The sequence below is a fragment of the Cuculus canorus genome, chromosome 1, assembly GCF_017976375.1.
Source record: "Cuculus canorus isolate bCucCan1 chromosome 1, bCucCan1.pri, whole genome shotgun sequence".
NCBI lineage: Eukaryota > Metazoa > Chordata > Aves > Cuculiformes > Cuculidae > Cuculus > Cuculus canorus.
Window position 1 is genome coordinate 49,906,339 of NC_071401.1, and position 26,464 is coordinate 49,932,802.

Sequence of the window (26,464 nt, forward strand, 5' to 3'; positions counted from 1 at the left end):
ACAGGTGGAAAAGTTAAATATGGTCTGTACCTCTTTCTATACCTGATGTTAAATACATCCATCACTGTGCTCTATGATTGAGATTCTGAGGTTGCTGATAAGAGATGAAGTGATTTAGAGTATTTAGAGTATTTTTTATTGTGAAAGGAGAACTTGAAGACTTTCTTCTTGAAAGTACTATGGTGCAAGGGAGCATACTAATCCATATAGGACAGGTAGGTTATTAATAGCACTTTAATCAAGTACAGGGTCTACTTCAACCCTAGAGCTTAGATGAAGTCACTAGATATACACCAAGAATTAATTTGGCCTTTTTCATTTTAGGTTTTAAGCAATAATTATTTTGTTTCATTACATTTTCTGAATTAAACTGTTGAAAAGAGTTACATTTGTATTCATATTATTTAGTTTCTGGTTTGCATTTCATAGTACGTGGCTTTAAGAAAATTACTGCTGAGGTGATGATACTAACAGTTCTGAAATCTGAGGGGAAGGTAACAATCTGTACACATTATTGTTATCATGAACAATTTAAGTAGTATTTTTAGGTTTCTTTTATGTTGCAGCTGCTGCTCTCCATTTCTCAAGTCAGATTGCAGTCACTGAAAGACTGCTTACTTCCTCTCTATCTTTTTACAAAGAAAATGACATATCTGTGCTAGCTGATTTATAAACTGGTGAGGAGGAGGTTCATTTAGTTTCAAAGATGCCATTATTTAATGAATTTTTAGGGCAGAATAGTCACCATTTCTCTTTTTGACTGTTCTCTTAGAAGTTTGTGGGAGGAGAAAAGTGGCTACTGTTAGTAGGAGGTGTATAGGAGTGTGCTGGTACTACTGCTTTGTTCTGTTATTGCAGGGTATATATTAACAGGATGCAGCTAGTCTGAAGGAGCGATATGCAAATCTTATCCTTAGCCCTGCAGCAGAAATAGAACTTTGGCTATCAAATACAGGATGTAATGAAAAAAAAATATCTAATTTCTGACAGAGTTTTTGCCTTTTAAGTCTAGTTACTCATAAAAGCCCTATCTTACTTTCATTTCTCTTCAGTAAGCTTTCTATTATGATTTCCATCCATTTACTTCATATGTGTCTATTTGCTTTTTCTTCCTTTGCTATTGACTTTACTTCATTCCTTCAGCCAGGATTTGGTTTGCCTTCTTTAAGTAGTTTTCTTTCTTTTTAAATTAGAATTTGCTTTGCAATAAAGGCAGGAGAGTATAGTGTAATGTGACAGGTCTGTGAATGGCTTGTATCTTGAAACATTACAGAGGAATTTAGACTATTGGAAGACAGTCCTTGGCAATTGCTGATTTCTCTATGATTTTAGCTATAAATAATCTGAAAATGATGTTTGCTTTAAAGAACGTATTGTGGCAGCACAAGAGGCAGGACCCTGCTTACTATCAGAACTTACATTTGCATGACCTGAAATGTTGCAGTTATTCAGTAATAGTTCCATTTCCAGCTTATTTTCAGGCTACGTTGTAGGAGGCCCTGTAAAAACACCTTATTTAACACAGTGCCTACCTTGATTTTTACATATTAATCTGGTGAGGTAGAAGGCAGAAGCACAGCAAAGTGAAAGCTGTAGAATATTTCTCAAGCTAGGACAGTTTACTCTCTCTGCTGCTCTTTCTGCCAGGCCAGCGTCAGATTTATAGAAAGATTTCCAATTGCTTGTACTAGAACTTGCAAGGCTTATGGTATTATTTGGGTTTTGGGGAGCATTGTGCACTCTTGAGTATCACCATAGCTCTGAATTATCTCCTGTAACTGGTAGCAATGGTTGTCTATGCTAAGGTGATCTTAAAGTAGCTAGAGTTTCCAAGGAGATTTTTCATTGGGCTATGGATGTTAAGGAGTCTTAACATTCATCTCTACCACTTTACTACGCTGAGAAGTCCCTTTGTATCATAAAGAAGTTAAACCTAGTCTTTACAGCCTAAACTGGTGAAGAATCGTCTTGTTCTCATTGCACTAGGACAGGCAGCCAATATTGGAAAACCGAAACTCTCTCTTCACCTTGTTTCCTTAATGAATTTGCATTACTTGAATTTGTTTAGCATCTGGAAGTTCCTCTCAAATAGTAGATAATATCTCAGATTTACAGTGTTTATTAATGCCCCACATTGATATATAACTGCATCAATGTAATATATTAAAAATCTTGTTCTCTTAAAATTTGCGGTTAATGGTTAATAATTTTCAGAAATATTCATATTGCAGAGCATGAGAATAATTTGCTAAATTTTCCTTACAAGCATATCTTTGTCATGCAGTCATAAAGTAAGTTGAAAGCAAAATGGTTTATAGAAAATTAGTTACACAGCTTGTAAAATGCTCTACAATGTTCTGCAAACAAAAGGGAAAATTTCCTGCAATTTCACTATTTTGTACTTGCTCAGATGGCCATTAACCAACAAGATGAAAATCAAATTTATGCTATTCATGCTATGAATTATCTATGATTAGCAGTGTATAGACTGTGATTTTCTAAAGCTGCTTTCAAAGTCAAGGTATCTTCAAGCACTCTGTCGAAAAAAAAAAAAAAAGACAAAATAAACTCCACAAGTACATTAAACCTGTATCAGATCAAAACACTTGCCCTTTTCTTCAGGCTAAGACTGAATCTTTGTTCAGTGGCTTTTAGAAATTATGTTGCATAAAATCCTAAAAGTCAACTTTTCTTTGCTATTTCCAGTCTTGTACCAGTAACAATAACTTATAATAATTTCTGAGGCATGTGGTGTGTCCTACTTTCAATTCCAAACCTGTATCAGCTAGCACCTTGTGTGATTTCCCCATGTTACTTTCTTAGTGGTGTGAATTCTACACATACAATTTAAACTGGACCTGTTGTGTAGAACCTGTGATCCCTCTATATGTATTTAGAAGTTGTGGTCCAAGTTCTGAGTAAATTGCCAAAAAGCCTCCATATTTTTTTCACATTACTTTTTCATTTTTTATTTGACTTACTTTTTTCTGTGCTGCTGTAATGAACTTGACTCATGCTTTGTTAGCTTTTCTGAGCAAGTGTTCTGCGTTCTGTGACGCTTTCATCACCCCACCTAATGGGGCTTCAAGAAATCATTAGGTACCATGAGACTTGTAGTGCAGTTACAGAGCGTAACTTGGATTAGCACGAATGTAACCTTTTCAGTTGTGATAATTATCTTCAAATATCGCCCAACTCTTTTGTACACATCTAGACAATAACTTAGATCAAAATCTAGTCTAGCCGCCGGAGAGGATGTTTTTCCAGTAGATGTGTAGACATAAGTATAAATAACTGACATTATAACAATAGGCATGAAAGTAACCACAATGGTCATGCAGCCAGTATAGGGTCCTTCAACAGCTGTAGCTGGAAGCTTGGCTGCAATCCTTCAGCAGGACCTCGCTAATGAAAATGAAAATGGGATAAGCAGGTTTACTGAGCCACTCAGTTAAAAAATAGAGTGTTATTGTTTTGTGAAGTGTTAATCTGAAATATAAACAGCTACAGGTACAACTGTAATTCTCTTATAGTTATGTCTCGCTGAAAACACAACTCTAGAATATGAAAACTGAGGATGAGGGAAGCTGCTTACCCAAATAGTGAATATCAAAGTCTTTTAGTTAAATTATGTTTACACTGTTCATTAATTGGTTTGGTACTTTTGAAAGCTACCCTGCCGGGTTGACAATTATACATTCTAAGCTTTTTCACATGCTAAGTGGCCAAAATAAACAGAACTCTTCTGCATATCAATCCTCACCATGTCTTGCTCAGTAATAATAAGCTTGAGGGCTTTTTCAGTAATCTTTTTTATTCTAAAGACAATTTGTCATCATTTTTTTTCTTCTTAGACCATCACGAAGAGTGTTAAGTATTGTCAAATGAAGTTCTGAATTTCTGTAGGTCTAAATTAAAACCACTGAACCTTTTGAAGACACCTACATTTCACATGGTAATATTGAACATTACCAGCCTGGCCAGTTCTGAGCTATTAGTAGCAGGGTAACATGGCTTGTGTGCTTTTTAGTATTAAGTCTGTCAGACCTTGGAAGTTTGCATCACTTAAATGCTTGCTTATAAGCAAGATCTATTAAGGACTTGAAATAAAAATCCTTTGTAAAGGATGATGGTACAAGGAATGACCCGATGTATGTATCAAGCCTCCAAAAGGGGTTTAGCATTAAGAAAATGAAGTTCTATCCAGTTATTCTAGTTTGCTTAGTGATTATTTTCCTGATCCAGGGCCCATGTGGCTCTGGCTGTGTAAGGTGGCAGCTGCTGTGAATCTTCTCCATGCCAGTGAGCTGGCAAAGGCCAGTTTATGTCACTCATCCTCCCTCTGCCATGCAGGAAGGCGGAATGAGTATTAGAGCAATGTATTCCATTCCGATACTCATGAAGTGACAGAAGACAGCTCCGTAACACTAAGTGATACAGTAGGTGGGCTCCTCCTGTCAGCAGTTCCGGGATCACTGCTTACTTTAGCTCTTGGATGAATCCAGGATATTACATATAATTCTTCATTTAGTGATGGTCAGCTGTAATAAAAACATTCCTACTGTTAAATAAATGGGTAATATTTAGAAATCTTTTCTACTTTGATTAAATTCTTATCTAGGCACAAAGCAAATTCTCAATTCCTTTGTGCGTTTCCAAACACTGAAAGAATTTGGATCATTAATGGTTTGTCATGTATTGGGTTTTATGGCCATTGAATCTTTAATACACTGTGCCATCCACATTCTTCAGTCTCCTGGACACTGAAAATCATTGTCTTGCATGAAGCCATATGGAATGGGTTGGGTTAGAAGGGACCTTAAATATCATCCAGTTCCAAGTCCTCTGCCATGGGCAGGGACACCTTCCACTAGATCAAGTTGCTGAAAGCCTCATCCAACCTGGTCTCTAGGCAATTTATTCCAGTGGTTCACCACCATCACAGTAAAAACATTTTTCCTAATATCTAATCTAAATCTCTGCTCTGTCAACTTAAAACCATACCCCGTCCTCCTGTTTCTGCAGTCTCTGATAAACACCCCCCCCCCCCCATCTCTCAGATGCCAGCATTGGAAGTGATTCATAGTAAACTTAAGAAATTCTTCACTGTTACAGTTGATTGATGGCAGCAACAGGGCAGTTCGGTTGAGGCTGCTTCAACACAGCTAATCTTAAGTCCAATTTAATATTAGATACAATTTTCCCACCATGCCAGCAGCTGACAGCACCATCAGAACATTTCTCTCATCTTATTCCTACACAGTTTAAGAAACACACATCCAAGTGTTGGAAAGGGTCACTATATTATTAAACAAGAACAAAAAGGGCATTATGTCTCTTCTTTCAAGTTTACACAAAGAATTTTCCATGGCCGTGTACTCTGTAAAGGGCTGTAATGCAAATGACACGCTGCTGATCTGGTGATCCAAAATGATTTTTAAGGCTTGGGCAAGTGCTGGGGGCTAAATTCAGCTTTCGTTTTGACCTCATGCTACATAGAGAAATGTGTAAAGAGATGGTGAACTCTCATCATCAGACATTAAAGCAGAGATGCAGTTGAACCATTTCAAGGGTATAAATCCAAATTAAAATTCAGTGGTGCAGAAAGAACAAACTAAGATTAAAGTAGGGAGAAAGTTGAGCACAGTAGGTGTGTGGACTAGAGCACTGTGATTGATCTCCTAAGGATATTGCAATCTGTCTCCAAGAGGCCGACAGGAAAGCTGATTATCATGTGCAGCATTCATGACAAGTGAGCAGCTAGATTCTAACATGCTGTAGAAAAATTAAGAAACACAGATGCCAATCTGGCCCACATGAGCAGGCCAGTCCTGGGATTTAAAAGTAATAAATTTCTTTTTTTGGGTCTCCTCAGCATAGTGATTCTGCTGTGCATGTGTATTCACTCAGATACCTCCACTTTGCTGGCTCCGTGGGCTCTCTGTCTTTCTGCCAGCAACAAGGTGCTTTTCATGTCACCTGCCACAGCCATCTACTAATTTGTAGCCTAAGCCAGCTGTTTCTGCCTTTATTAGCCTATGCCTAGCTTGTATCCCACCTGAACATCCTTCCTTATTATCTTGGTGTTGAATTGTGTTATGCCAACATAATACGCTTATTAGCTAAATCATCTCCTTTTGGTTCAGTTGAGGTGGGAAGGCGGCCCTTAGTAATCAACAAGAAGCTTTACTGAATTTTGCTGCATCATACTATGATTAGGACATTATTTATGTTATTGTGATTTATTTTCCAGCATTAAATACACTGCTGGAAAATCTTTTTATGAGTGTCCAATGGTACAGACTGCGTGAAAAAGTGTGCGTGTATTTACATGTATATTGAGGCAGTTAATGCATTTTTATTCTTGCTGTATTACCATTTTGCTTCCCTGTTGTTTTTTTTCAGAAGGGAAAGAAAAGTGCATTTTACAGCCTCACTTGCTGGTTTCTTTTAGCATCTGCTTTCACAATTGAGGCAGAATACTTTGTTACTATGAAGGAAATTTTGACAGTATTAAAAATGCAGTGTAAAATATGCAGAGAGACTAAATATCTATTTAGAACTTGTGTGAAGTAGAAATGGAACAAATACAAAGCTACTTGTTTTGAATTACACCATGACAACAATGCATGATTGACGCCAGTAGCTCTATCTTTAATTATTATATTCTTATAGCTTGCCTTGTGGATTAAAAATAAAAGCAAGACCTCATTTAGCCACTCTGTTTTGGCAACTTCACTGCACTTTGGGCATTGTTCTGTAAATTTCTGACTGTCAGCTTCTCTTTCTAGTTTGGAATATGCAACCATTTTTTGCCACCAAGGTCATAAGGAAGCCAGCTTGCATAAGGAGGGTTGACCTGTCTTCTGACTTCAATGCTATTGGTGACTTGCACAAGTCCAGATGTTAGGAGACAAGAGGTAGTCCTGTTAGCTGAATGTTTGAAAATACTTACTTAGCCTCTACCCAGCTACAATTTAAGAAAACTATTATAAAACAGAAATGGAAATCAACAGGGGATGAATTATCCTGCAGACAGGAACAAGTCTTTGCTAAAAGCCTGAAGCCTGCAGCCTCCCATACATTCTGTATTGTGTTCTAATTTGATCACAAAAAAACAGTAATATGAAAAGTAGCATGGTCAAGACCCCAAGTTCCAGGCAGGATTAAACACAAAATGTAAATGTAGACAATTGTTTGTCAACATAGCAACCTTTGCTCACTCAATACCGAGACAGTATTTTATAGCTGCATATGTGAATCTTCTAACCTGTTAATATAACTTAACAAAAGTTAAAAAGTGTGTTACTTAATTTTTGTGATCCTGTATAACATCTTTACAGTGACAAGCTCTGTATCTCGTAAGGTAATATAACCACACTGGTATTACAGAATCACAGAATCGTAGAATCATAGAATGATATAAGTTGGAAGGGACCTTAGAGGTCATCTAACTCCACACTCCTGCTATGGACAGGGACACCTCCCACTAGATTAGGCTGCTCAAGGCCCCATCCAACCTTCTGCGAGAAGTGCAACACTGCAGGAAACAATGAAGATTTCTGGATTGCGGTGATAGCAACTTCCTAAGAAGTTGATGAGGTATTCGTACTTACAAGCACGGAGGAACTGGTCAGGTTGTGAGGTTCAGGAGCAATCGTGTTTGCAATGACTGTGAGATTGTGAAGTTTAGGATCCTACAAGGAGGGAACAAAACCAAAAGATAGGACCACATCCCTAGTGTTCAGAAGGGCAGACATTTTAATTTTCAGGTGTCTACTTGGAAAAAACCCATGGGGTACCATCCTAGAGATGTGAGGAACCAGAAGAACTGGTTAATTTTCAAGGATCTCCTCCTCCAACCTCAAAAATTATCCCAAGTGCAGGAAATCAGGCAAACATGGCAGGAGGCCCACATGGATGAACAAGTAGCTCTGGACAAAACTCAAAAATAGGAAGGAAGTATACAAGAGGTGGGATCAGGACTAGGTGGCCCAGAAGGAATACAAAGATTCTATCTGAATGTGGAAAGATAGGGCTAGAAAAGCGAAAGCCTAAATGGAGCTGAATCTGCCAAGGGCTTTAGATGGTAACAAGAAGAGCTTCTGCAAATGTAAGAGCAGCTAAAGGGAGACTGGGAAATGCAGGCCTGCTGCTGAATGTATCAAGGGGACCTGGTGTCATGGAAATGGTTGAGGTACTCAGTGCCTTTTTCACCTCCATTTGTATAAGTAAGACTGACCAGGAATTTTGTCAGGCATTTTTGCTTATAAATTTGGGGCAATTAAAAATTGCCTTTTCCAATGTGAACTCAGCTGAAATTTACCTACAAACACAAGGAACCATATGGTGCATAACTTACTTATGTTGTGTTTGCAAATAAGCCTCCAAGACATAAACTGTATCACTTGTTAAAGACTCTAAAAGATATAGATATTAGTGACTATTCATTAAAAGATGGCTTAATGTAAAATAACACTGCATCCTGTCTGTTTGACCCTCGCTTCTACTAGAACAGCTCTGGCTGACCAGTTGAGGGTAGTGGTTAAGTTTTCAGGGTAAATCATAAGTTCACACTCCTCGTGGTGGAGGTCTATTAGTTCTTTGAACTTCTGGCACACCCTTACCACTACTGTTTTGGCAACTCATGGATTTAAACCCCTGGCCAGTGCCGAGTGTCTCCATTTCTCTTGCTTCTTGTGCGTCTACAGCAGCAAAGTCACAAAGCATTACATGCACAGATACTTGAATTATCTGTGAAGTACTTCACAGTCCATTGGCCCAGATCTGCATATACACTATATGTAGATATGTTTTAGGCAATAGTTTGATATCAGATGAATCTCATACTACTTATCTTTCTTGACAAAAGGCAATGTGCAAGATAAAATTTATGTACTTGTTCCTTAGCAGTAAGTCATTAAGATCTGCATGACTTAATCATGATGAAGGGGTATTAAGCAAGGGCAACTGAGTAGTTAGAAGTGTAGTTCATGCTCTAAAAATACATTGAAGCAATGAATATCATGTTAAATGATAAACCCTCAGTAAGTAGACAAGTGACAGAAACCTGAAAAGTAAAAAAATAACCTGTGCATATAAAACAGTTGAAGCAACATATTAGAATATATTTTGAAAAGTATTACATTGAATTATGTAAAGAAGCTTTATAAAACATATTATTATGGCTGATTATGTTTTGACAGTGTAATAAAACTTTATAATGTTCATGGTTTGACTCTTTTTGGAAATAAAATTTTCTGTTTCTTTTGCAGAAAATGATGAGGTCATCCGTGTTTCATATGTTCATACTAAGCATGGTGGCTGTAGATGTGATTGTTGCTGCTAGTAACTACTACAAAGGAGAAAATTTTAAGAGACAATACGATGAATTTTACTTAGCTGAGGTGAGTATGCTGAAATGACTGTGGATATTTTTCAAGATAATCTAAAGTAGAAAATGTGAATGTCAAGTACATTTTCGAATGTGATTTTATTATTCCCTTAAGCATTCCAAGAATTATTTGCTAACTTGTTCGGGTTCCTCTGTCTGACAATCACTGACAGCCCTTTCTTACAACCTTCTGAAAGGTAATTTCCTCAAGCAAAATGTCAGTGGTAATGAGCTGAGGCTAAAGTATAGCATCTGTAGGCAGTGCTTGGCTGCTGAGTTGCTATCTTTCTCTGGCAGGAATGTACCATCCAGAAGATTTTAACTTTAAAAAAATGACAAAACACTGTCTTTAAAGAATGTAGTATTTTTTCCTGTGTCATCTTTATTCAACATATACTTGGCTGCAACAAGGTCTTTAAGCATAACTGAAAGAGTGTCGCAAATAGCCTGGCATCAGTAACCTCAAGAACACAATGAAGAAAAAGCATTTATTCAGTCTTTAATTTGGTGAAGGAGGAGGCCGTGCTCCTGAACCAGTAAAGTGGAGGCAAAAAGTCGCTTTATAAGTGACATTCTGGCAGGGACTCTGCTTGACTCATTAGCTGGTCAAGGATTTTACTGTAGAGCGTGAACTAGAACATCGCCTACATGCCTTTTTAGTATTATTTAATTAAGTTTAAAAAAATACTCGAAGTCTTTGGTACTAACATACACGTATAGCTTCAAATAGATATTTGTTCTTCCTGAATTGAGTGAAATTAGCATTGTAGCATTCTTTTTTAAGAAACACATTTTTTCCATGGGCACTGTGAATTGTCACTTTAGCTGAGTATAAAGCCACCAGTGCTGAAATTCACCAAGATGGGTTCTCTGAAAGTGTTGGCCACAGTTGCCTGGCTGGGCACCTGTCTAGCTTTATTGTTACTGCAGATTCCCGGCCTTTAAGAATGACATAGTCCTTGGCTAGAGTGCATTATAGCAGTGTATTCCTTGTGATTCCCCTGCCATTGCTTTTGCCATCACTCAGAATGTCCCCTGCCTTCCACATTCTTCCCCCAGCTTTACTGCTGAGCACAGTGTCATGTGGTATGGAATATCCCTTTGGTCAGCTGGTGTCAGCTGTCATGGCTATGTCCCATCTCAACTTCTTGTGCACCCCCAGCCTGCTCACTGATGGGGTGGGGTGAAGAAGCAGAAAAGGCCTTGATTCTGTGCAAACGCTGCCCAGCAGTGACTAAAACATTTGTGTGTTATCAACACAAATATGAAATATAGCTCCATACAAACTACAATGAAGAAAATTAACTCTATCTCAGCCAAAACCAGTACAATATGCTAAGATGGAAACCATTCAGTCAGCATTAAAGCCTGAGATCATGAACTTTTCATGGTAGGCATTTTTGCTATATGACCAGGACAAAACAAGTGGAGCCTGAATTTTTAACAAACTGACATTAATTCTATTTATGTTCAAAATAGGAAATGCTGCATGTGCTATTTCTGTTTCGGCACTGAACGTATAGTATAATTATACTTTTATTAATCAGTGCTAGAAACACTCTCTTCCACATTTATTTCGAGTGTAGGATTTGGAGTTTTTTTTCTGACAGAAATACTTGTCAGGATTTAATAATTCGCCATGTGTATGTCATGTAGACTAGTGTCTTATAATTCTGTCCAATAAGCAATATCTGATTTTCCTTAAAGACAGATTTTTCTGTCTCTGCATCACTCAGATTATTAATTTATTAGTGAGGAGGTTGTCTCTTTTTTTTGGATTCTACATATTTATATTTCTAAGTATATAATGTAAACTGGTCAAGAACAGAGAAAGATATTTTGTTTATCTGTAAGGCATACTCTTTGATGTCCATTTGTCACGGGGTTTTCTTTTTGTGTTTTTTTTTACCTGTGATGCTTTTATTAAAGACACTAAGAATAACACAAGAACAACCCCCTAGTATATGGAGGAGGAGGTATAAAATGCAATAACAGAACATTGGAAGAGTAAAAAAAAAATCCTGGAAGAGAGGAGAAATTGATAATCTGGTGACATTTCCTACTCAGTTATTGTGAAAACTGCAGCACAGGGCATACAAAGAAATTGTTTTTAAGAGCCTTGAAGAGGCTGAATGCTCAAACAATGCGGATTATTCCACAGTGCCTGGTTTGTTTCCTTGGTGAGAGAGACTGGTTGGAGCAGGGTTCACTGCTGTTGCTCTAAATTTTCCATTAGACTAGGCTGCAGAAATCTTTCCCCTCAGAGGGAGCTGACTTGATAAGCCAACAGCAGTGGGGATTCTATTTGCTAAAGAATATAGCCCAAAATTTTACAGTAAATGTATATGCCTTTCTGATATGTTTTCCAGAAGTCATCTTGAAAGCTGCTGGCTGTAGGAGCAGACATGTCTAATAAAATAGCTCACTTGGTCCACAGAATCGACCATGCCTTGTAGTGACCTAGGACTGTAAAAATATATCCACTTAAATTCAGTAGACGAATCTAAGTGAAGTTATTGAGATACTCAGTACCAAGAAAAAAAACTGTTTTCTTTGATGGAAAAGAGGACAGATTCAAGAGAAAAGGAGGCAAAGATAAGACAAAAAAAGTAAAAGATAAAAATGAATTCTAAACCCGGATCCCATTGGTTGCAAAATTTTTTATACTCAGTAGTAAATCAGAGGTTCTGACAAACGTTTCAGCTTTTATACATCAGACAGCCAGATTAATCAAAACCAGACTTAAACAGGATTACTCAAAACACCAATGCAATATGTGAGAACCTGGAAAGGGTGGGGCTTCAAACTCATTTATTGAGGATGTTGAATTTACCTGCTCAATACCTAGAAAGAATAGTGATGGATGTTTGTTTCAATATGCAACTGCCACATTGTTTCACATTAAAAGTGATTAGAGACTAGAAGTCTTATTGGAGATGTGTAAGATTCCTACAAGCACTGTTTTAAAGGGTCTGGAAACCAGAGTTCAAAACCAGGTGCTCCCATACATGTCCTCCTAGGTTCCTTTTGCAATCAGTTCACTTGCAGTGCTGCCTTTGTGTAGCCTATGCCCTCTCCCAGCTAAAGGAAAGACTGAATGCTGTGCCAAATCTGGTAGCAAGGGAAGTGCTGGAAGTCTGTACCCTTAATCCCACTGATCCCACTTAGAAGAATTTTTATCTTTCACAACAGCTTGATCACCCTCCAAATAAGCTTCGGCTAAAAAGAAAACTAGCTGGGCTGTCGGATGTTGGCTGATACGGAGCTCTGTCTCTGTAAAAAAAAAGTGTTAAGGGGCTACAGGCAAAAGTTAATTTTGCTGAAGGCAACATTAATACCATAAAGCTTCCAGATGACTGAATAGTAAGTAACCCTCAGAAAAGCAGCCCATTCCTGGTAGCTCCTTTTTAGCTTCTTCAAAGCAAACTTGGCAGCCTGGTGGATGGTGGCTGCTCATGTGTTACACCTTCCTTTTACTCAGTGGGTCTGCCGTGGCTCCTTATAAGAATTTCTTTTAACCCTGTCTCTACCTCAATGAAAAAGTGATACCAGTTTAAAAAAAAAAAAACTAAAATTGCATTACATTTCACACCTAACAAATAGTTCTTGTCAGATATTCTGAATCTTCTCCTGTAATTAATTACAAGGAAGGAAAGAAATACAAGCTCTGTCAGCAGGAAGACAGGTGTATAAATGTAATCAGATGTTATGCAAACCATTTGATAAATTTTTAAGTGCTAGTGGTTTGAATTCATTTGACAAGCATGTAAAATGCAAATGATCCCGCCCACACATTTTTAGAATAAATTAAAATACACTTAACACCGTATTTGTTAGTCTTGTTCTAATAGGAAGCCTATGTACTCTGAAGTATGTATGTGTGTGTATTTAAATGGCGTAGTTATTCCACCTGCTTTGAAGCTGAATTCCAGCTGCTTTCTACCCACTGTTAGATTTTCCCTAATTCGCCTGCCTTATTCTTTCAGGACTCAATTAGATGTTTTTTTCCTTTAACAGCAAGCTTTCATTTTAAAATTATTTATAAAATATTTTTCTCGTGTTTCAGATAGAGATTTTTATGTAGAGGGATAGTTTCTTCAACCTCGGTTTATTGTTTTCCTTGAGCTCTTTGAGCTACCAGAACAAGGGCTGAAAAACTGGCCAGTTTTTCAGAACATTCTGGAATATAAGCATGAAAGTGTCCTACACTGTGTATGTGGATTCTTCTATTTCTGAAATCCCACAAATATTTCTTAGTAGTATTTCTTTCCTAATGTAAAGAATTTTTTGAGTGCTATGAAGCATTTCACCTTGATTTAATCATTCAGAGGATATTTGAAGCCTAGTGACTGCTTTGCATGCCTTGAGGAAGCCATATAACTGTAGCTGGTAGCACACTGCTCATAAACTGCTGTGTAGATTAGAGTAACAAGCACAGGAAATAATCTTCCATGTTAAATTTTCATCGCCATTCCTGTTTGTGACAGTCCTGTACACATAAAATATGTAAAATTTGATTTAGCTATCTCACAAAAGCCCTCTCTCATGTTGATAAATATAGTTTTGCTGGACTGGAGAGTGTAAATGTTAAATAATGTAAGTACTTCAGGCAGAATCCCAGAGATTGTCACTGTCAGATTCAGAATTAGACTCTTAGTCTCTAAATTTGTTATCCCCTGCCAAATCCAGCAAACCGTATGGCCCACAGTCAATTAATCTCTCCATCTTAAGAGACTAATAATGTTTTCGATCAAAGGAGATTTCAGCTGTATTTTCTTAATGTTTGCACAGCACTTTGAAAGTATTAGTTGTATATGGATGTCCCCTAATGTCATTTCAATGTCAAGAGTCAGAGAGGAAAACTTGTGAGTCAAGGAAAAATATCTTTTCCGTTGGTTTTACTGGCTGCTGGGAGGTGAGGGAGAGAGTGTCTCAGAGGACATGCAATGGGAAATTAAGAAGGCAAGTGAGGAGGAAGTGTGTCTAGCCAGAAGGATTTTCCTTAGTGAAAGAAGAAAGACAAAATAAATTTTGAAGATGTAAGCCTATGCAAAATTGTCTCTTTTTTTTGAGTTGAACATCATGAATTTTAGTGTGTAAACATTTGAAGACCTCTGAAAGGATTCCGCAGTCATCCAGTGTCTACAAGTAGATCTATTCCCTTGTATCTTTCCACATTAATCTCTTTGCTCAACTTCTTTAACACCATCTCTTTAAAATCATGAAAATTTACCAATTCTGGATTGATTTTGAATTTCCTCTTTTTTAGACCTTAATGCTTAAGTCCCATCATCCCATTTCTACCTATTTTGGATGTCATACTACTATGGATGCTTTTAGAAAAGTAGGAATTTTTCAAACAAGAGATCTTTATACATTGGGTTGTTCCTTAGATCTCTTAAAATTTTCCAGAAAGCTCATACGTGTTGCTTCACATTTTGAAAAAAAAAATCTCATTTTTTTTTTCATTTTAATCTGTGTACACAAAGTGAAAGGTTGCTGGATGGATTTATTACTTCATGCTTTCCAAATTATGGAATCTTCATGTCTGTGTTGAGACTTCAGAAAATTTTGTAAAGCATGCATTTTACGGAAGAATGTGAACCAATATGAGGAAATCCATTACTGATAGTTTATTCTGTGTAGTATTTTTGTTAAATATTATGGATATCTTTATTTTTGCCATACAGTGCCTTGATAGGCATCATGACATAGAAACTTGTAATTTAACTCTGTTTTGAATGCATCTTTCTTGTTTTATGTATTCGTCTAGGTTGCTTTTACAGTTCTGTTTGATTTAGAAGCTCTCTTGAAGATCTGGTGTTTGGGTTTCACAGGATACATCAGCTCATCTCTTCACAAGTTTGAGTTGCTGCTTGTAATTGGAACCACTCTTCACATTTATCCAGACCTCTATCACTCTCAGTTTACATATTTTCAGGTATGATCAGTCACATGTCTAACTGAGAGTCTCTGCTTTAGTGATTGTGGGTTTTCTGTGGTCATTTCTCCAGAGTCACCATAGTGCTTGTTTTTATAGCTCTCCAATCATTCCTTATCTAGAGGGAAATGTTTATAGTGGATCTTCCTACATTTTCACTTCAGGGAAAAAGCAGGAAGGAGACACCAAAAATAAAAATTATAAATTCAAAATTCTGAGTCTTCCTTCATCAGCCAGTCCAAGAGGTCTCCATTCACCTTCTTTGAAGTGCTTGGGGTTCCTCCAGCTGTGAAAGAAAGCACTGAGACTCATTATGATGTGCTATATTCTTCAGTGCTAAAGAAAGAGATTTTCTGAAAACAAAAAAACCAAACCAAAACTATTCATATTTGTCCAGTATTTAGAAATAGATTGGCATGGTGACTAATCAAGAAGGGCAAATAACAAATCATTGAACAGAATCCTGTCAATAAATGTGATTAGCTATAGTGACAAATATTGTAGTCAAGTGAGTATAATACAGGGGAAGCAGTCTCACCGAGTGTGGGTTGATATATGATGACCTTTTCAGACTTCTGCAAATGCCATCCTGTTTTTTTTCTAAGTGATTCTACAAACCTGCTCAAGAAAGCTTTCAGGATAACAGATACTATTTTGCTTTCACCTGGGATCACCTGAAGGCTTTTAGGTGGTTATAGCTTTGATTTTGTAGTCATTTACTTTTGCCTGTAAAATATTATTCAATGTGGTGTGCTACTTCTAACCTGCAAGAAAGGATGATCTATCAGGAGCGTGCAATTGCACTCTTGTGTCAAAAGCACATTGGAAACCTAGGTGGGAGCTCTCAGTTATAACATTTAGCAACTTAGTTAATAGTTCTTCCATATTTGTTAGGGCAGAGTCCACTTACATCTCATTATTTCTTTCTAGTAATTTTAAGTATAAATAATAAATAAAGGAACACCTTGGACTAAATAGGGGACAACATTAAGTCATAGAATTGAAAGTATAACTGAAAAGTAGCCAGATGTTTATAATAAATAATAGGTATTTTCTTTTTAATGGATTTAATTAGTTTCCTGAGGTGGGGGGAAGCAGGGGTGGTGGTGATTTTTTTTAAAAAAAGAAGTGCTAGCTTTTGTGACAGAAAATGTCAGGATCTCTTTTTTATTTTTTTTTTCTTTCCAAAATAAATGAGAAATGCATTTTACAAGCAGAAACACCTGCTACACCGAAAGATTTGGGTCGCATTTTGCAATCAAATCCCCTAAGAGGCAAATGACAGTAAGGTTGGAAAACACTTTACATTTGATGTCAGTGTGTAAAGGAGGTACACATAACGTTTCCCTGCAATTAAGCTTCTGGGCAAGCTTGATAACCTATTTTCAAATCAACCAAGATCAAAAAGTCCTTTTCACATTGATACATTATGACGTTAGGCAGATTTCCAGGCCTTTAGGTATTAATGATGACAGGTTAAATGTGTTCCTTGTCACCAAACAAAACAGATTACTGAAAACAGAAGTCTTATTTGACACATTCCAGGATAGTGAGCAGAAATATCATATGGCTTATCCAGTATTCCTTAGCATATATCTCAGTCTGCATTATTCAATGTTCTTTATCATTATCTTTTGCCAACACATCACTCACTCTTTACTGCATTGGCTACTGTCCACCCTCCCACCTGTCTTTCTTGCATTTGCTGTACATTCATTCAAAACATTTTGCAAAGCCCTCTGTGAAAGACTACAGCAAAGGACCATTCCATGTCTATAATCTACAGAATAGAAAATGAGTGAAGAAATGGCAGAATCTGCATGTTATTGCAGAGATCTATAATCAAAAGGTATAAAAGGGAGAGATTTAAGCAGAATCTGACTATTCTGGACTGAAGATATGGTATTCTATTTGTATTTGGGGAAAATACTGCTGAGTCATTTTCTTAATAAAGATCATCACTTTTAATAAATGCAGCCATTATTTTTAACAAAGCTGTGGTTTCTCTTTTGTATCTTTCTTTTCTTTATTTGATTTTTAATATATTTTTACATTTAGTCCAAGTATTGCACCTCTGCAGCTTTTAAATTTAACACAATTGGTAATCCAGTTAAACAGAACCCATAAATGTTCATTAGATTGTACTTTCGCTAGATTAAATGTGTCAGCTAATGAAAATAAATTTTTAAAAAAAACATCAAATTAGAATCAATAAGATTAGTGTGTTGCTTAAGGGTCAATTAAAGTTCCCCAAAGGAAACGGGGGAAAAAAATAAGACAGAGAGATAACACAGTTTATCTGAAACACAACTCGGAATACAGACTAGCATAAAATATTCCCCCAACTGGATTCTGTGTTGAAACTAGTATTCATGGGACCAAAGCTATCACTTACTCTATCAGGAGATCTTGTAAGTAAGAAGGCAACATGTTTTTACGATATCCATAGTACTTGGAAATCTCACTCACCTCGCTGTTGGTTCACTGGCTTGGTAACCATTTTCATACACTCAGATTAAATGTAATGTGATCACGATACCAATGTGAAATAAAGGACCTTATCTCACCTTGTTCTAATGTTGGGAAAGTCAAGCCTTCTACTGTAACCTCTGTATCTAGGATCCTTTTTAACTACTGAAGACAGCAAAACTCATCCCATCTCAATCAAGGGTCTGGTATGTGTTTGGAATAATTTACTCTCTTGAGCTAACTTTCTCTCCCTGCATTGACAGTAGGGCCTAGATGACTAACATATTCTGTGTACCTGATGGATAGTGAGATTACTTTCATGCAAAATGTAAAGCTGTACATTATTACCAAGCTACAAGGAACAGTGAAGTCCCTCTGTAAACAACTCCCATATCCTTCTGTCAAACTTATTTTCTGTCCAAAAGCAGCACAGTAATCGTATTTGGCTTGTACATTACGTCAGCTTATCATTGCACCATAATTCCTGCCTTTCAGTTTCAATATGATTCATGTGGAAATATAGGCAATACCTGGGAATGGAGACTTTCTCTTTCTAAGAGCTGCAGAATCTCATTTGCTTCATATGCCTCTGTCTCTTGTGTCCAGCAAGTGCTGTGGTTGCCGCTTCTCGTTGATACTGATGTTATGTCACTATTTGTGCCACCATGGGTGGCGGAAATAGGAAGATCAGAGCTGTCAGCAACTTTTCTAAGGTAGAGTCGGCAGAGAATGATCACAATTCATGTCACCACTAATAATATTAATATGTGTCAAATATGTCAGTGACACACAATGCTATTTCCCTTTTTGTGTATAGTATGAAATTACCAAATAAATTAATTGTCAAATTTCCCAGGTTATACAGTACACAATGTCAAGCAATTTTGTTTTGGGTCACTGAAATGGGAAGATGACTTGTAGAAGAAGTTGGCAGCTCTTTATGCAAATGTGTAACGTGTTTTCACAAGAAAATAGAATCATAGAAAAACCTAGGTTGGAAGTGGCCTCTCAAAGTCATCTCATCTAGCCTGCTGCTCAAAGCAGAGCTTTCTTCAAGGACTGTTCAGCACCCTGTCCATTTGGAATAAATATGAATTTTTAACATTGATTATAATCAAACTGGAACAATTTACCTAGCATCGCAGTGGATTCCGAGTTGCTAAATCTAGACTGGTATATTTTGACCTCTGCTTGAAGTCATTGTTATGTTTTATAACACACTGTAAACTTTCATACTTCTGTAATTCCGCATTACATTCAGATTTACCTTTGGTGTGTTTGGCTACATTTTTGTTCCCTTTGTTATTCTAAACCCAGCTTTGCCCAACTGCATTTCTGCGATGACTGTTGGTGATTGGCAAATTGATAACAGACTTGAAGGCCTTGAGTATCCTCTCGTGCCTGTACTCTGAAGACCACAGATGTCATCCTATAGCTGTACACCTTAATACTGCATTTTGTGAAAGGATCATAGATAGGTCGTTCTATGAAAAATTACAGCTTGTTATTACTACAGGGGGTGAAAAAATCCAAGATGTGTAACAAGAAGTATTATACCACACAATTGTAAAAAGATAAGCAAAAGACAAAGTAGGTTAACAGTTACTTGGTCATTATGTAACTGCTGTTACTAGCTAAAATAAATACCCAAATTTTGGCCTTGAAGTCTTTGATGCTGTGAAAAGTTGTTGACTGATATAATTGTCAGGTAACTAATACAGTTCTACTTTCTCTTTCTTTGCAGGTTCTTAGAGTAGTTCGGCTGATAAAGATTTCTCCTGCTTTGGAGGATTTTGTGTATAAGATATTTGGACCAGGAAAAAAACTTGGGAGTTTGGTGGTATTTACTGCTAGCCTTTTAATCGTGATGTCAGCCATCAGTTTACAAATGTTTTGCTTCGTAGAAGAACTGGATAGATTTACAACCTTTCCCCGGGCAAGTACAAAAATTGTTGATTACTTACTGTTTGTCATTATTTTCTTATCATCGGTATTTTATATTTGTTATTATGTTAGCTGTCTTCCTTTCCTTCTAGAGCCATGGAGCTGTTTATCTCCATACACATAGAATTGTATTTTCTGTGTGTAAAAGTCATTACGTAGTCCTTCATTAGTGAAGTTAGTCTTTGTTTGGGTTAGGTGTTCTAATTCTGCCATTGAGGGAACGCAAAGCAATCTTATATATGCCCTTGATCATGATACAACAAAGCATATGGCTTAATGGTGTCTGGCATGCCACTGAAAGAGGATTCATGTGCACAATTGTGAATATTAGCCTCAAAATGTATACAAAACATGTTTACACATTATTTTTCCATTTTATGAAAGTGGTTATTCTTGATTTGTATGGGAATGCTTGTTTTACACGGGGTTATAAAACCTGTCTGCATTGACAGAATGAGTTTGCCTTTTGGGGATAAATTACGGATGTTTATGGGCATTGCTTTAATTTAGAACAGAACATTGAAAATCGGTAGAAATTGGAGCTAATGCATTTATTGAAGCACACAGCTCTGAATGAAAATGCTGCCATTTCTTTACTAATGGATCAGACTGAGTGTACATGGATTGGTTCCAGTCACAATGTATTTGTTTCTGTCATTCCAGCTTAGTTATCCAATGTATCTGTTTTAGTGAAAGTGCATTGGTTGGAACAATTAAATAACAATGAATAAGACAGCCTCGAGGGTCATACATTTAGCAATCAAAATGGCCAGACAACAGTTTGTAATTATCAACCTGAACTTTATATATGGGAGGCTAACCATCAAATGTAAGACAAAAAATACCTGTCCACAGGGAATAGTGTAACACCGTGCTTTCTATGTTGGAAAACATGCTTAGAAAAGCAGCCAAGTAGGATCACAGGGAATTCAGTAAAATTCAGTTTTTAAATGCAGAAGAAAACAAAAAAAAACATAATAAAACCTAAGCTGTTCAAATGAAGTCAGGCCTCTGTCTTTAAATCCAGTGATTGTACCACCACATGATATGCCCAACTCCCGTGCATGACTTCTGAAAAAGCGATCCCACTGCTAGTTTGCAGTCATCATGGAATTTGGTTTTAGAATTATTTTTACTACTTATGCAAAATGGCAATGACATGAAAGAATTATTGTGGTATAATTAAAATATGACAGACTTACAACCACCTGCACATTTTAACCAGATAAATGGCTACAAGTATCTGAAAAGATCCTGTTGCAGAAAAACATTGCCAAAATATATCAAGATGTAAGTAAAGTTTTAAATTATTTGGACATTTCAATCTGAGGCCATTTGCACGTCAGTAAGAACTATAATATCTAATTTTAGCAGACAGGTATATAAACTGAACTATGTTTGAAGTGTGAGAAGTTGTATACTCCAGTAAATTATACAGTTGTTTACAAACAGAAAATATCCAGACTTGTTTTCTATTTTCTGACTGAAGTTTTAGAAAAACAGGCGATGTGTTACCAATAATAAAAAAGTGTTCCTGTGATACTGAATTTAAACATTTTTAACGCTTTTTGTCATAGCCAGAAGCAAGAGTCTCTCCTTATTTTTACATGCTTATTTATTTACTGCTTATTTGTATACATATTAACCTCTTTATGAACAGTCCAGACCTATACTTTCCAGTATGTGGACTCCTTTTGTCCTTTGCTGATGAAACATCTCTTAATAGGGTGATAGAGTCAGTGAAAATTTTATACTCAAAAGTTGTGAGTGATGGTGTGAGTGATGGTGTCCCTCCAAAGGACAGGGGATTGGGCATTCCTGCTGATGTTGTCTGCTCCAAATAAAGACCACTGAATCCGTTTACAAGAAAACAATTATAAAATATGGAATTTGGGGGTTGCCTGGAAAGTATTGTTTTCAAAACGTGACTGAAGAAATACTTGCTTTATTATATAACATAGGAGATGGTGTAAGGTCTGCAGATCTGCAGAACTTGCTACAATAAATTTTTAGGGCCTTACCCCTAAAGAAGAGCAAACCTAAAATGGTCAGAACTGTTGCTGTGGACTTTTTACATTATAAATACAGAGAGGACAAAAATGGTGGCACTAGAGGCTAGATTTTGAGTTTGAACATTAAAGTGTCTGAAACAGAGAAAACCTAAAATCATTTTGAAAATGTAAGTGCTTTTTAAGAAGGCACGGTATGGGTTTTGGAACAAGTAGACCTCCTCCTTTCGCTAATGCCTCTAAATTGCATGTTTTCACATGGTTTCCTGACAACAGTCAATAGGCACAAGCTCAGTGTTGCCATGGCTACAAATTTCACCCTTTTTTTGGCCATTGCAGTTTGCAAAATGTACTGGCTTTCTCTCTAATATCAAATATAAAAATATAGATGTTTGCTATACTGTTTTCAACCAACCCATCATCTCTGTTTTTTTGCACATCTTCTTGAGCCACATGAATGGAACCATGAGAGGGACAGGGGGTGGCTGGGGCTCCCAAAGGAGGAGTGGAAGAGAGGAGCTGTTCAAAGGCACTGGTGCAAGATGGATGCTAGGAAATTTTAAAAAACATCATATGGAAAACAAAACATGTTGTTAGTGTCTCCAGCTTCTATGCCCTGGTTTCTCTTGGAGTTTGGGGCCATGTTCCAACTACTCAGTGCCTCAAGTTACAAAGCTGAGAATGCTGCCTTTCTTTTAAACGTGTCAACAAAAGATTAAAGCCAGGCCTAACTGATCTCAGCAGCAAAAATCCCTCAGTCTTCAGCAAAACCGAACTTCGATCCTAGCCTTGAGCTTGCAGAAATGTCAGGTTGTGAAATGTTAGTTTAACCTAAGCATCATCCATTTAAAAAGCTGAAAAATGTAGTCTTAATTCTCTGATACACTTACAGTCTTAGTTCCTCTGCCATATCTTCACAGGATGGCTACTCTCCTCTCAGGGTGTTAGTGAGCACTTATGACTATGTAGGAGAAAAACATAAGTTTACACAGGTAGAACAGATTGCAAGCATTTCACAGCACTGGCCTAAATCCTATTAGCTTATGTTAGCAGAAGTAATCCCACTGATCATAGGACTGCTTCCATTAATAAAGCCATTGGGATTTGGCCCATAAAATTTTATGGACAAGACTCAGTTAAGTACATATAAACTGAAAGTAGTAATTTGCGTGGCACCACCCCGTAATAATTGGACAAATTATTAGAACTGGCACTTTGGCTCATATATTCCACCAAAACTTTTCCAGTCTTCCACTATAAATAAAAAAGCAATTTGACTTCCATCATCAAAACAGCTAATTAAGTAATGGGGCATAAATACTCAAAGAAATTGACAGTCTTTTCTATAACACAAATTAATTCAGAAAATCACCATTTGCATAAATCTCTAAGTCTCGTCTTCACAGATGTTGATTCTGTCAGCTAGTTGCATTTTAAATTAATTTTAAAATAAACAGTGGGAAGTACACCTTTCAGCTAAAAATAACTTGCTCCAAAGGAACCTGCTGGGTGCAAAGCACATACTCATTGTACACTGCCTTATTTTATTAAAACAAATGTTTTGTCATGTACTGGATTTTAAAGTTATGATAAAATGTTTAAATTATATTGAAGGGACATTTTATATAACTATATGCTTTATGGACAACTGTTTTAGATGGAAGATTAGATTTTTATGATGTTAAAAGACTGGGTTTTTTTCCAAATTAATCTAGTGCTTGTATTAATGAGGGGTCCACTAGAGGTATCTTTATACTTGGAAAAATTAATTGAAATATGTATTTTTAAAAAGCAATAAACTATGATAATTTAGCATGATTTTGAAGAAAGGATACTGCACTGGTTCAATTACCCAGTGCCTCCAATGCTTTTAAGGCCAGCAGTGGAGTGTATTGCTCAATGTAGTGCCCATCGTCTATTTCAGAAAGAAGTGTCACACTGGTCTAATATCACCACCCTTGGTTACAGAGATGCTCTGAGTGCAGGGAAAATTGACTGTCTGGTTTAGCTTCACTTGCCCCTCACAAAGCGAAGCTGAGAAGTGGTGCTGAACACTAATGCAGTGGTTGTCTTCTTCACCCTCAAGCACCACCGGCAGCTATTAATATAAAGGAGGTTGAGTTTCCTGCTTGTTTCATGCATGCTCCTCTGGCTACAGAAAGCCCCTCCTGGCAAAAGATCCCAAATGTTTCCTTCTCTGCACATTTCGATAGGGAGGTATTTTGTAGAACTATATAACATTTGTTGGGGTTGGCTTTTTGCAAGACTATCATCGTGATTTCTTGTAAGGAAAGGAATCACTAGTAAGAGTTTGTATTTTTGTGCAGTGTAAGAAGTCTGCACGTGTGGTTGTGAGGGCACACCATGGAGCATAAACCAGAGGGCACTGTGCAAATTCCAGCCCTCGTATTTGGGCTCTCCTAACAAATGACAGAACAAAGATAGTAGCTGACATAAAGGATTTACAAAAAAGTAGTTGCAAGCAGTTTGCTGCTTCTAGTTTATGCTGGCCTTCATCCTCTGTGGGATCTGCGTGTTCAAAGGAAAGATTGGGACATTACCTTTGGTCACAATGTTGCTGATGTAGAAATTAAAGTTGTAAGTTTCATTTTATCTCCCATTGCTCACTTGGATGCTTTGATGTACACCTTAAGCTTCACTTCTTGTGAGTTATTTGGACTAGTAGGCTTAATCATCTCTGAAAATTTGATTAGTGTGTTTTAATTCTGAAAAGCAACCGTAAAAATAGCTCTGAAACTCCTCGATCTTAGACTAACAATGTGTTTGTGCTTCTTTCTGCTTCAGACTGCCATAGAACATAGCAGCAATAAGAAACTGAGATGGGTTCTGGTGTAGGCTTTTCTGTGAGAGACAGCACTCAAATTTTTTACAAAGCCCTTAGCAGCTAAATGTTTGGGACCCACCTAACAGAGTGAAAATGCATGGTTCTTTCTCTAAGCATGATTAAGAGGCAATAAGATGCAATTTGTATAGTTATAACAGACAGGAGAAAAAGCTTTAGTCCAAGGATCTTTATCATTGATCAGTGAAAGAGGTCCAAGCACTGAGCTCAAGCATTGGCCTAACGATATGCACACTGCTTAGTTGTTAACTTTGTTCGTGCTTCCAGCAAACTCTCTCTGAATCAATCCCTGGGCACAGACAGAGGAGTAGTTCTCTCCAACTGGGCACTCCAAAAAAGAAATGCTTTTGTGCAGTGCCTTGCGTAACAAGATGCACCAGATTAGATTGTCCTTGCCTTACACAGCCCTCCAGCTCCATCATGGCAAGCTTTGCAGGCTCTCCTCTCAAATTTTAAGCATATAGCATACACCTTTGATTTCATAATACAGAAACAGAGTGTGGCAAACCGTGCTACATCATTCTTGCTGTTTCAGGTCTTTGGAACCAACTCCTTGTCACCAAATATTAATGATGCATTATGGCCATAGGGACATCACATGTGGCCAGGAGGAGATGCAGGATGAAGTGCTGTATGCATGCACATGGACAGCCTGCTGTAGAGTAAATTGGCCTGTGCTGCAGGATAGATATCACAGCCTGGAGGGGACTCTCTTAAGGGTGTAGGTGTAACCTTAAAAGTCCTGTTTGCATTGGGAGAGACTGCTTAAAGAAGACATTATTTCATTTGAAAAACTTTTAAAACTTGATAAGGAGACCAAGAAAAGTACTTGCGTGTGGTTAATATTTCAAGTCTTCCCCCACAAATTAGTTTTTTGAGCTTTCTTGTAGGCCCCATTTAGGTACTCGAAAGTTGCTGTAAAGTCTCCTCAGAGCCTTCTCTTCTCCAGGCTGAATTATCCCAACTCTCTCAGCCTGTCCTTACAGCAGAGGTGCTCCAGCCCTCTGATCATCCTTTTAGCCCTCTTTCTGGACTTGTTTCAACAGCTCCATATCCCTCTTATGTTGGGATTCCAGAACACAATACTCCACATGAGGTCTCACAAAAGCAGAACAGAGGGGCAGAATCACTTCCCTCGCCCTGCTGGCCACTCTTCTTTTGATGCAGCCCAGGATACAGTTGGCCTTCTGGGCTGCAAATGCACATTGCCAGCTCATGTCAAGCTTCTCATTAACCATTCCCCCTAAGTCCTTCTCCACAGGGCAGCTCTCAATCACATCATCCCCCATCCTGTACTGAAATAGGGGATTGCCCTGACCTTGCACTTGGCCTTGTTGAACTCACAAGGTTCTCACAGGCCCACTTCTCCTGTTCTCTGTTACAGAACAGTTCCACAAAAATGCTATTTACAAAATGTGAAGGGGAAGAATTTGACTGACTGAAACAAGTGGAAGTCCTGGGACCTTGCCTTGTATTGATTGGTCTCATCTCTGGGGTGCCTAGAATTCCCTAGAATGCTTCTACTATTAAGATAACATGAATGTGTGGCCACATTTAATGGTAACGCTTTACTATGTGTATATTTATGGAGAGGTAACACAGAAGAATAAGCACAATCAAAAGATCACAATAAGGTTCAAAACAAGGATCTCTGATGCTCAGGATATTTCTCTTATTTTGTTAGCCCTGGAGGAAACCAAAAGGTTCTTCATAAGGGCTAACTATGTTTACAACTTACAGATTACAATTCTGTGAAAGGTTAAGCTATTTATTTCTCCTTTAGCTCTGAATAGCATTTCGTTTTACTTTAAAAAATTGAAATAGATTTGTTTATTAAGATTTAA

The 26,464-nt window shown here is 37.4% G+C and overlaps 1 protein-coding gene across 5 annotated transcripts in view; it reads left to right on the forward strand.

The window, feature by feature from the left end:
- Positions 1-26,464, forward strand: part of NALCN (sodium leak channel, non-selective) — a 229,008-nt gene that overhangs the window by 105,517 nt on the left and 97,027 nt on the right. For all 5 annotated transcript variants that reach the window (XM_054085381.1, XM_054085371.1, XM_054085388.1 and 2 more), the window contains 3 exons: positions 9,276-9,407; positions 15,168-15,335; positions 19,549-19,740. In XM_054085381.1, the coding sequence (XP_053941356.1) occupies positions 9,276-9,407; positions 15,168-15,335; positions 19,549-19,740 (492 nt within the window). The remainder of the gene's footprint in view (positions 1-9,275; positions 9,408-15,167; positions 15,336-19,548; positions 19,741-26,464) is intronic.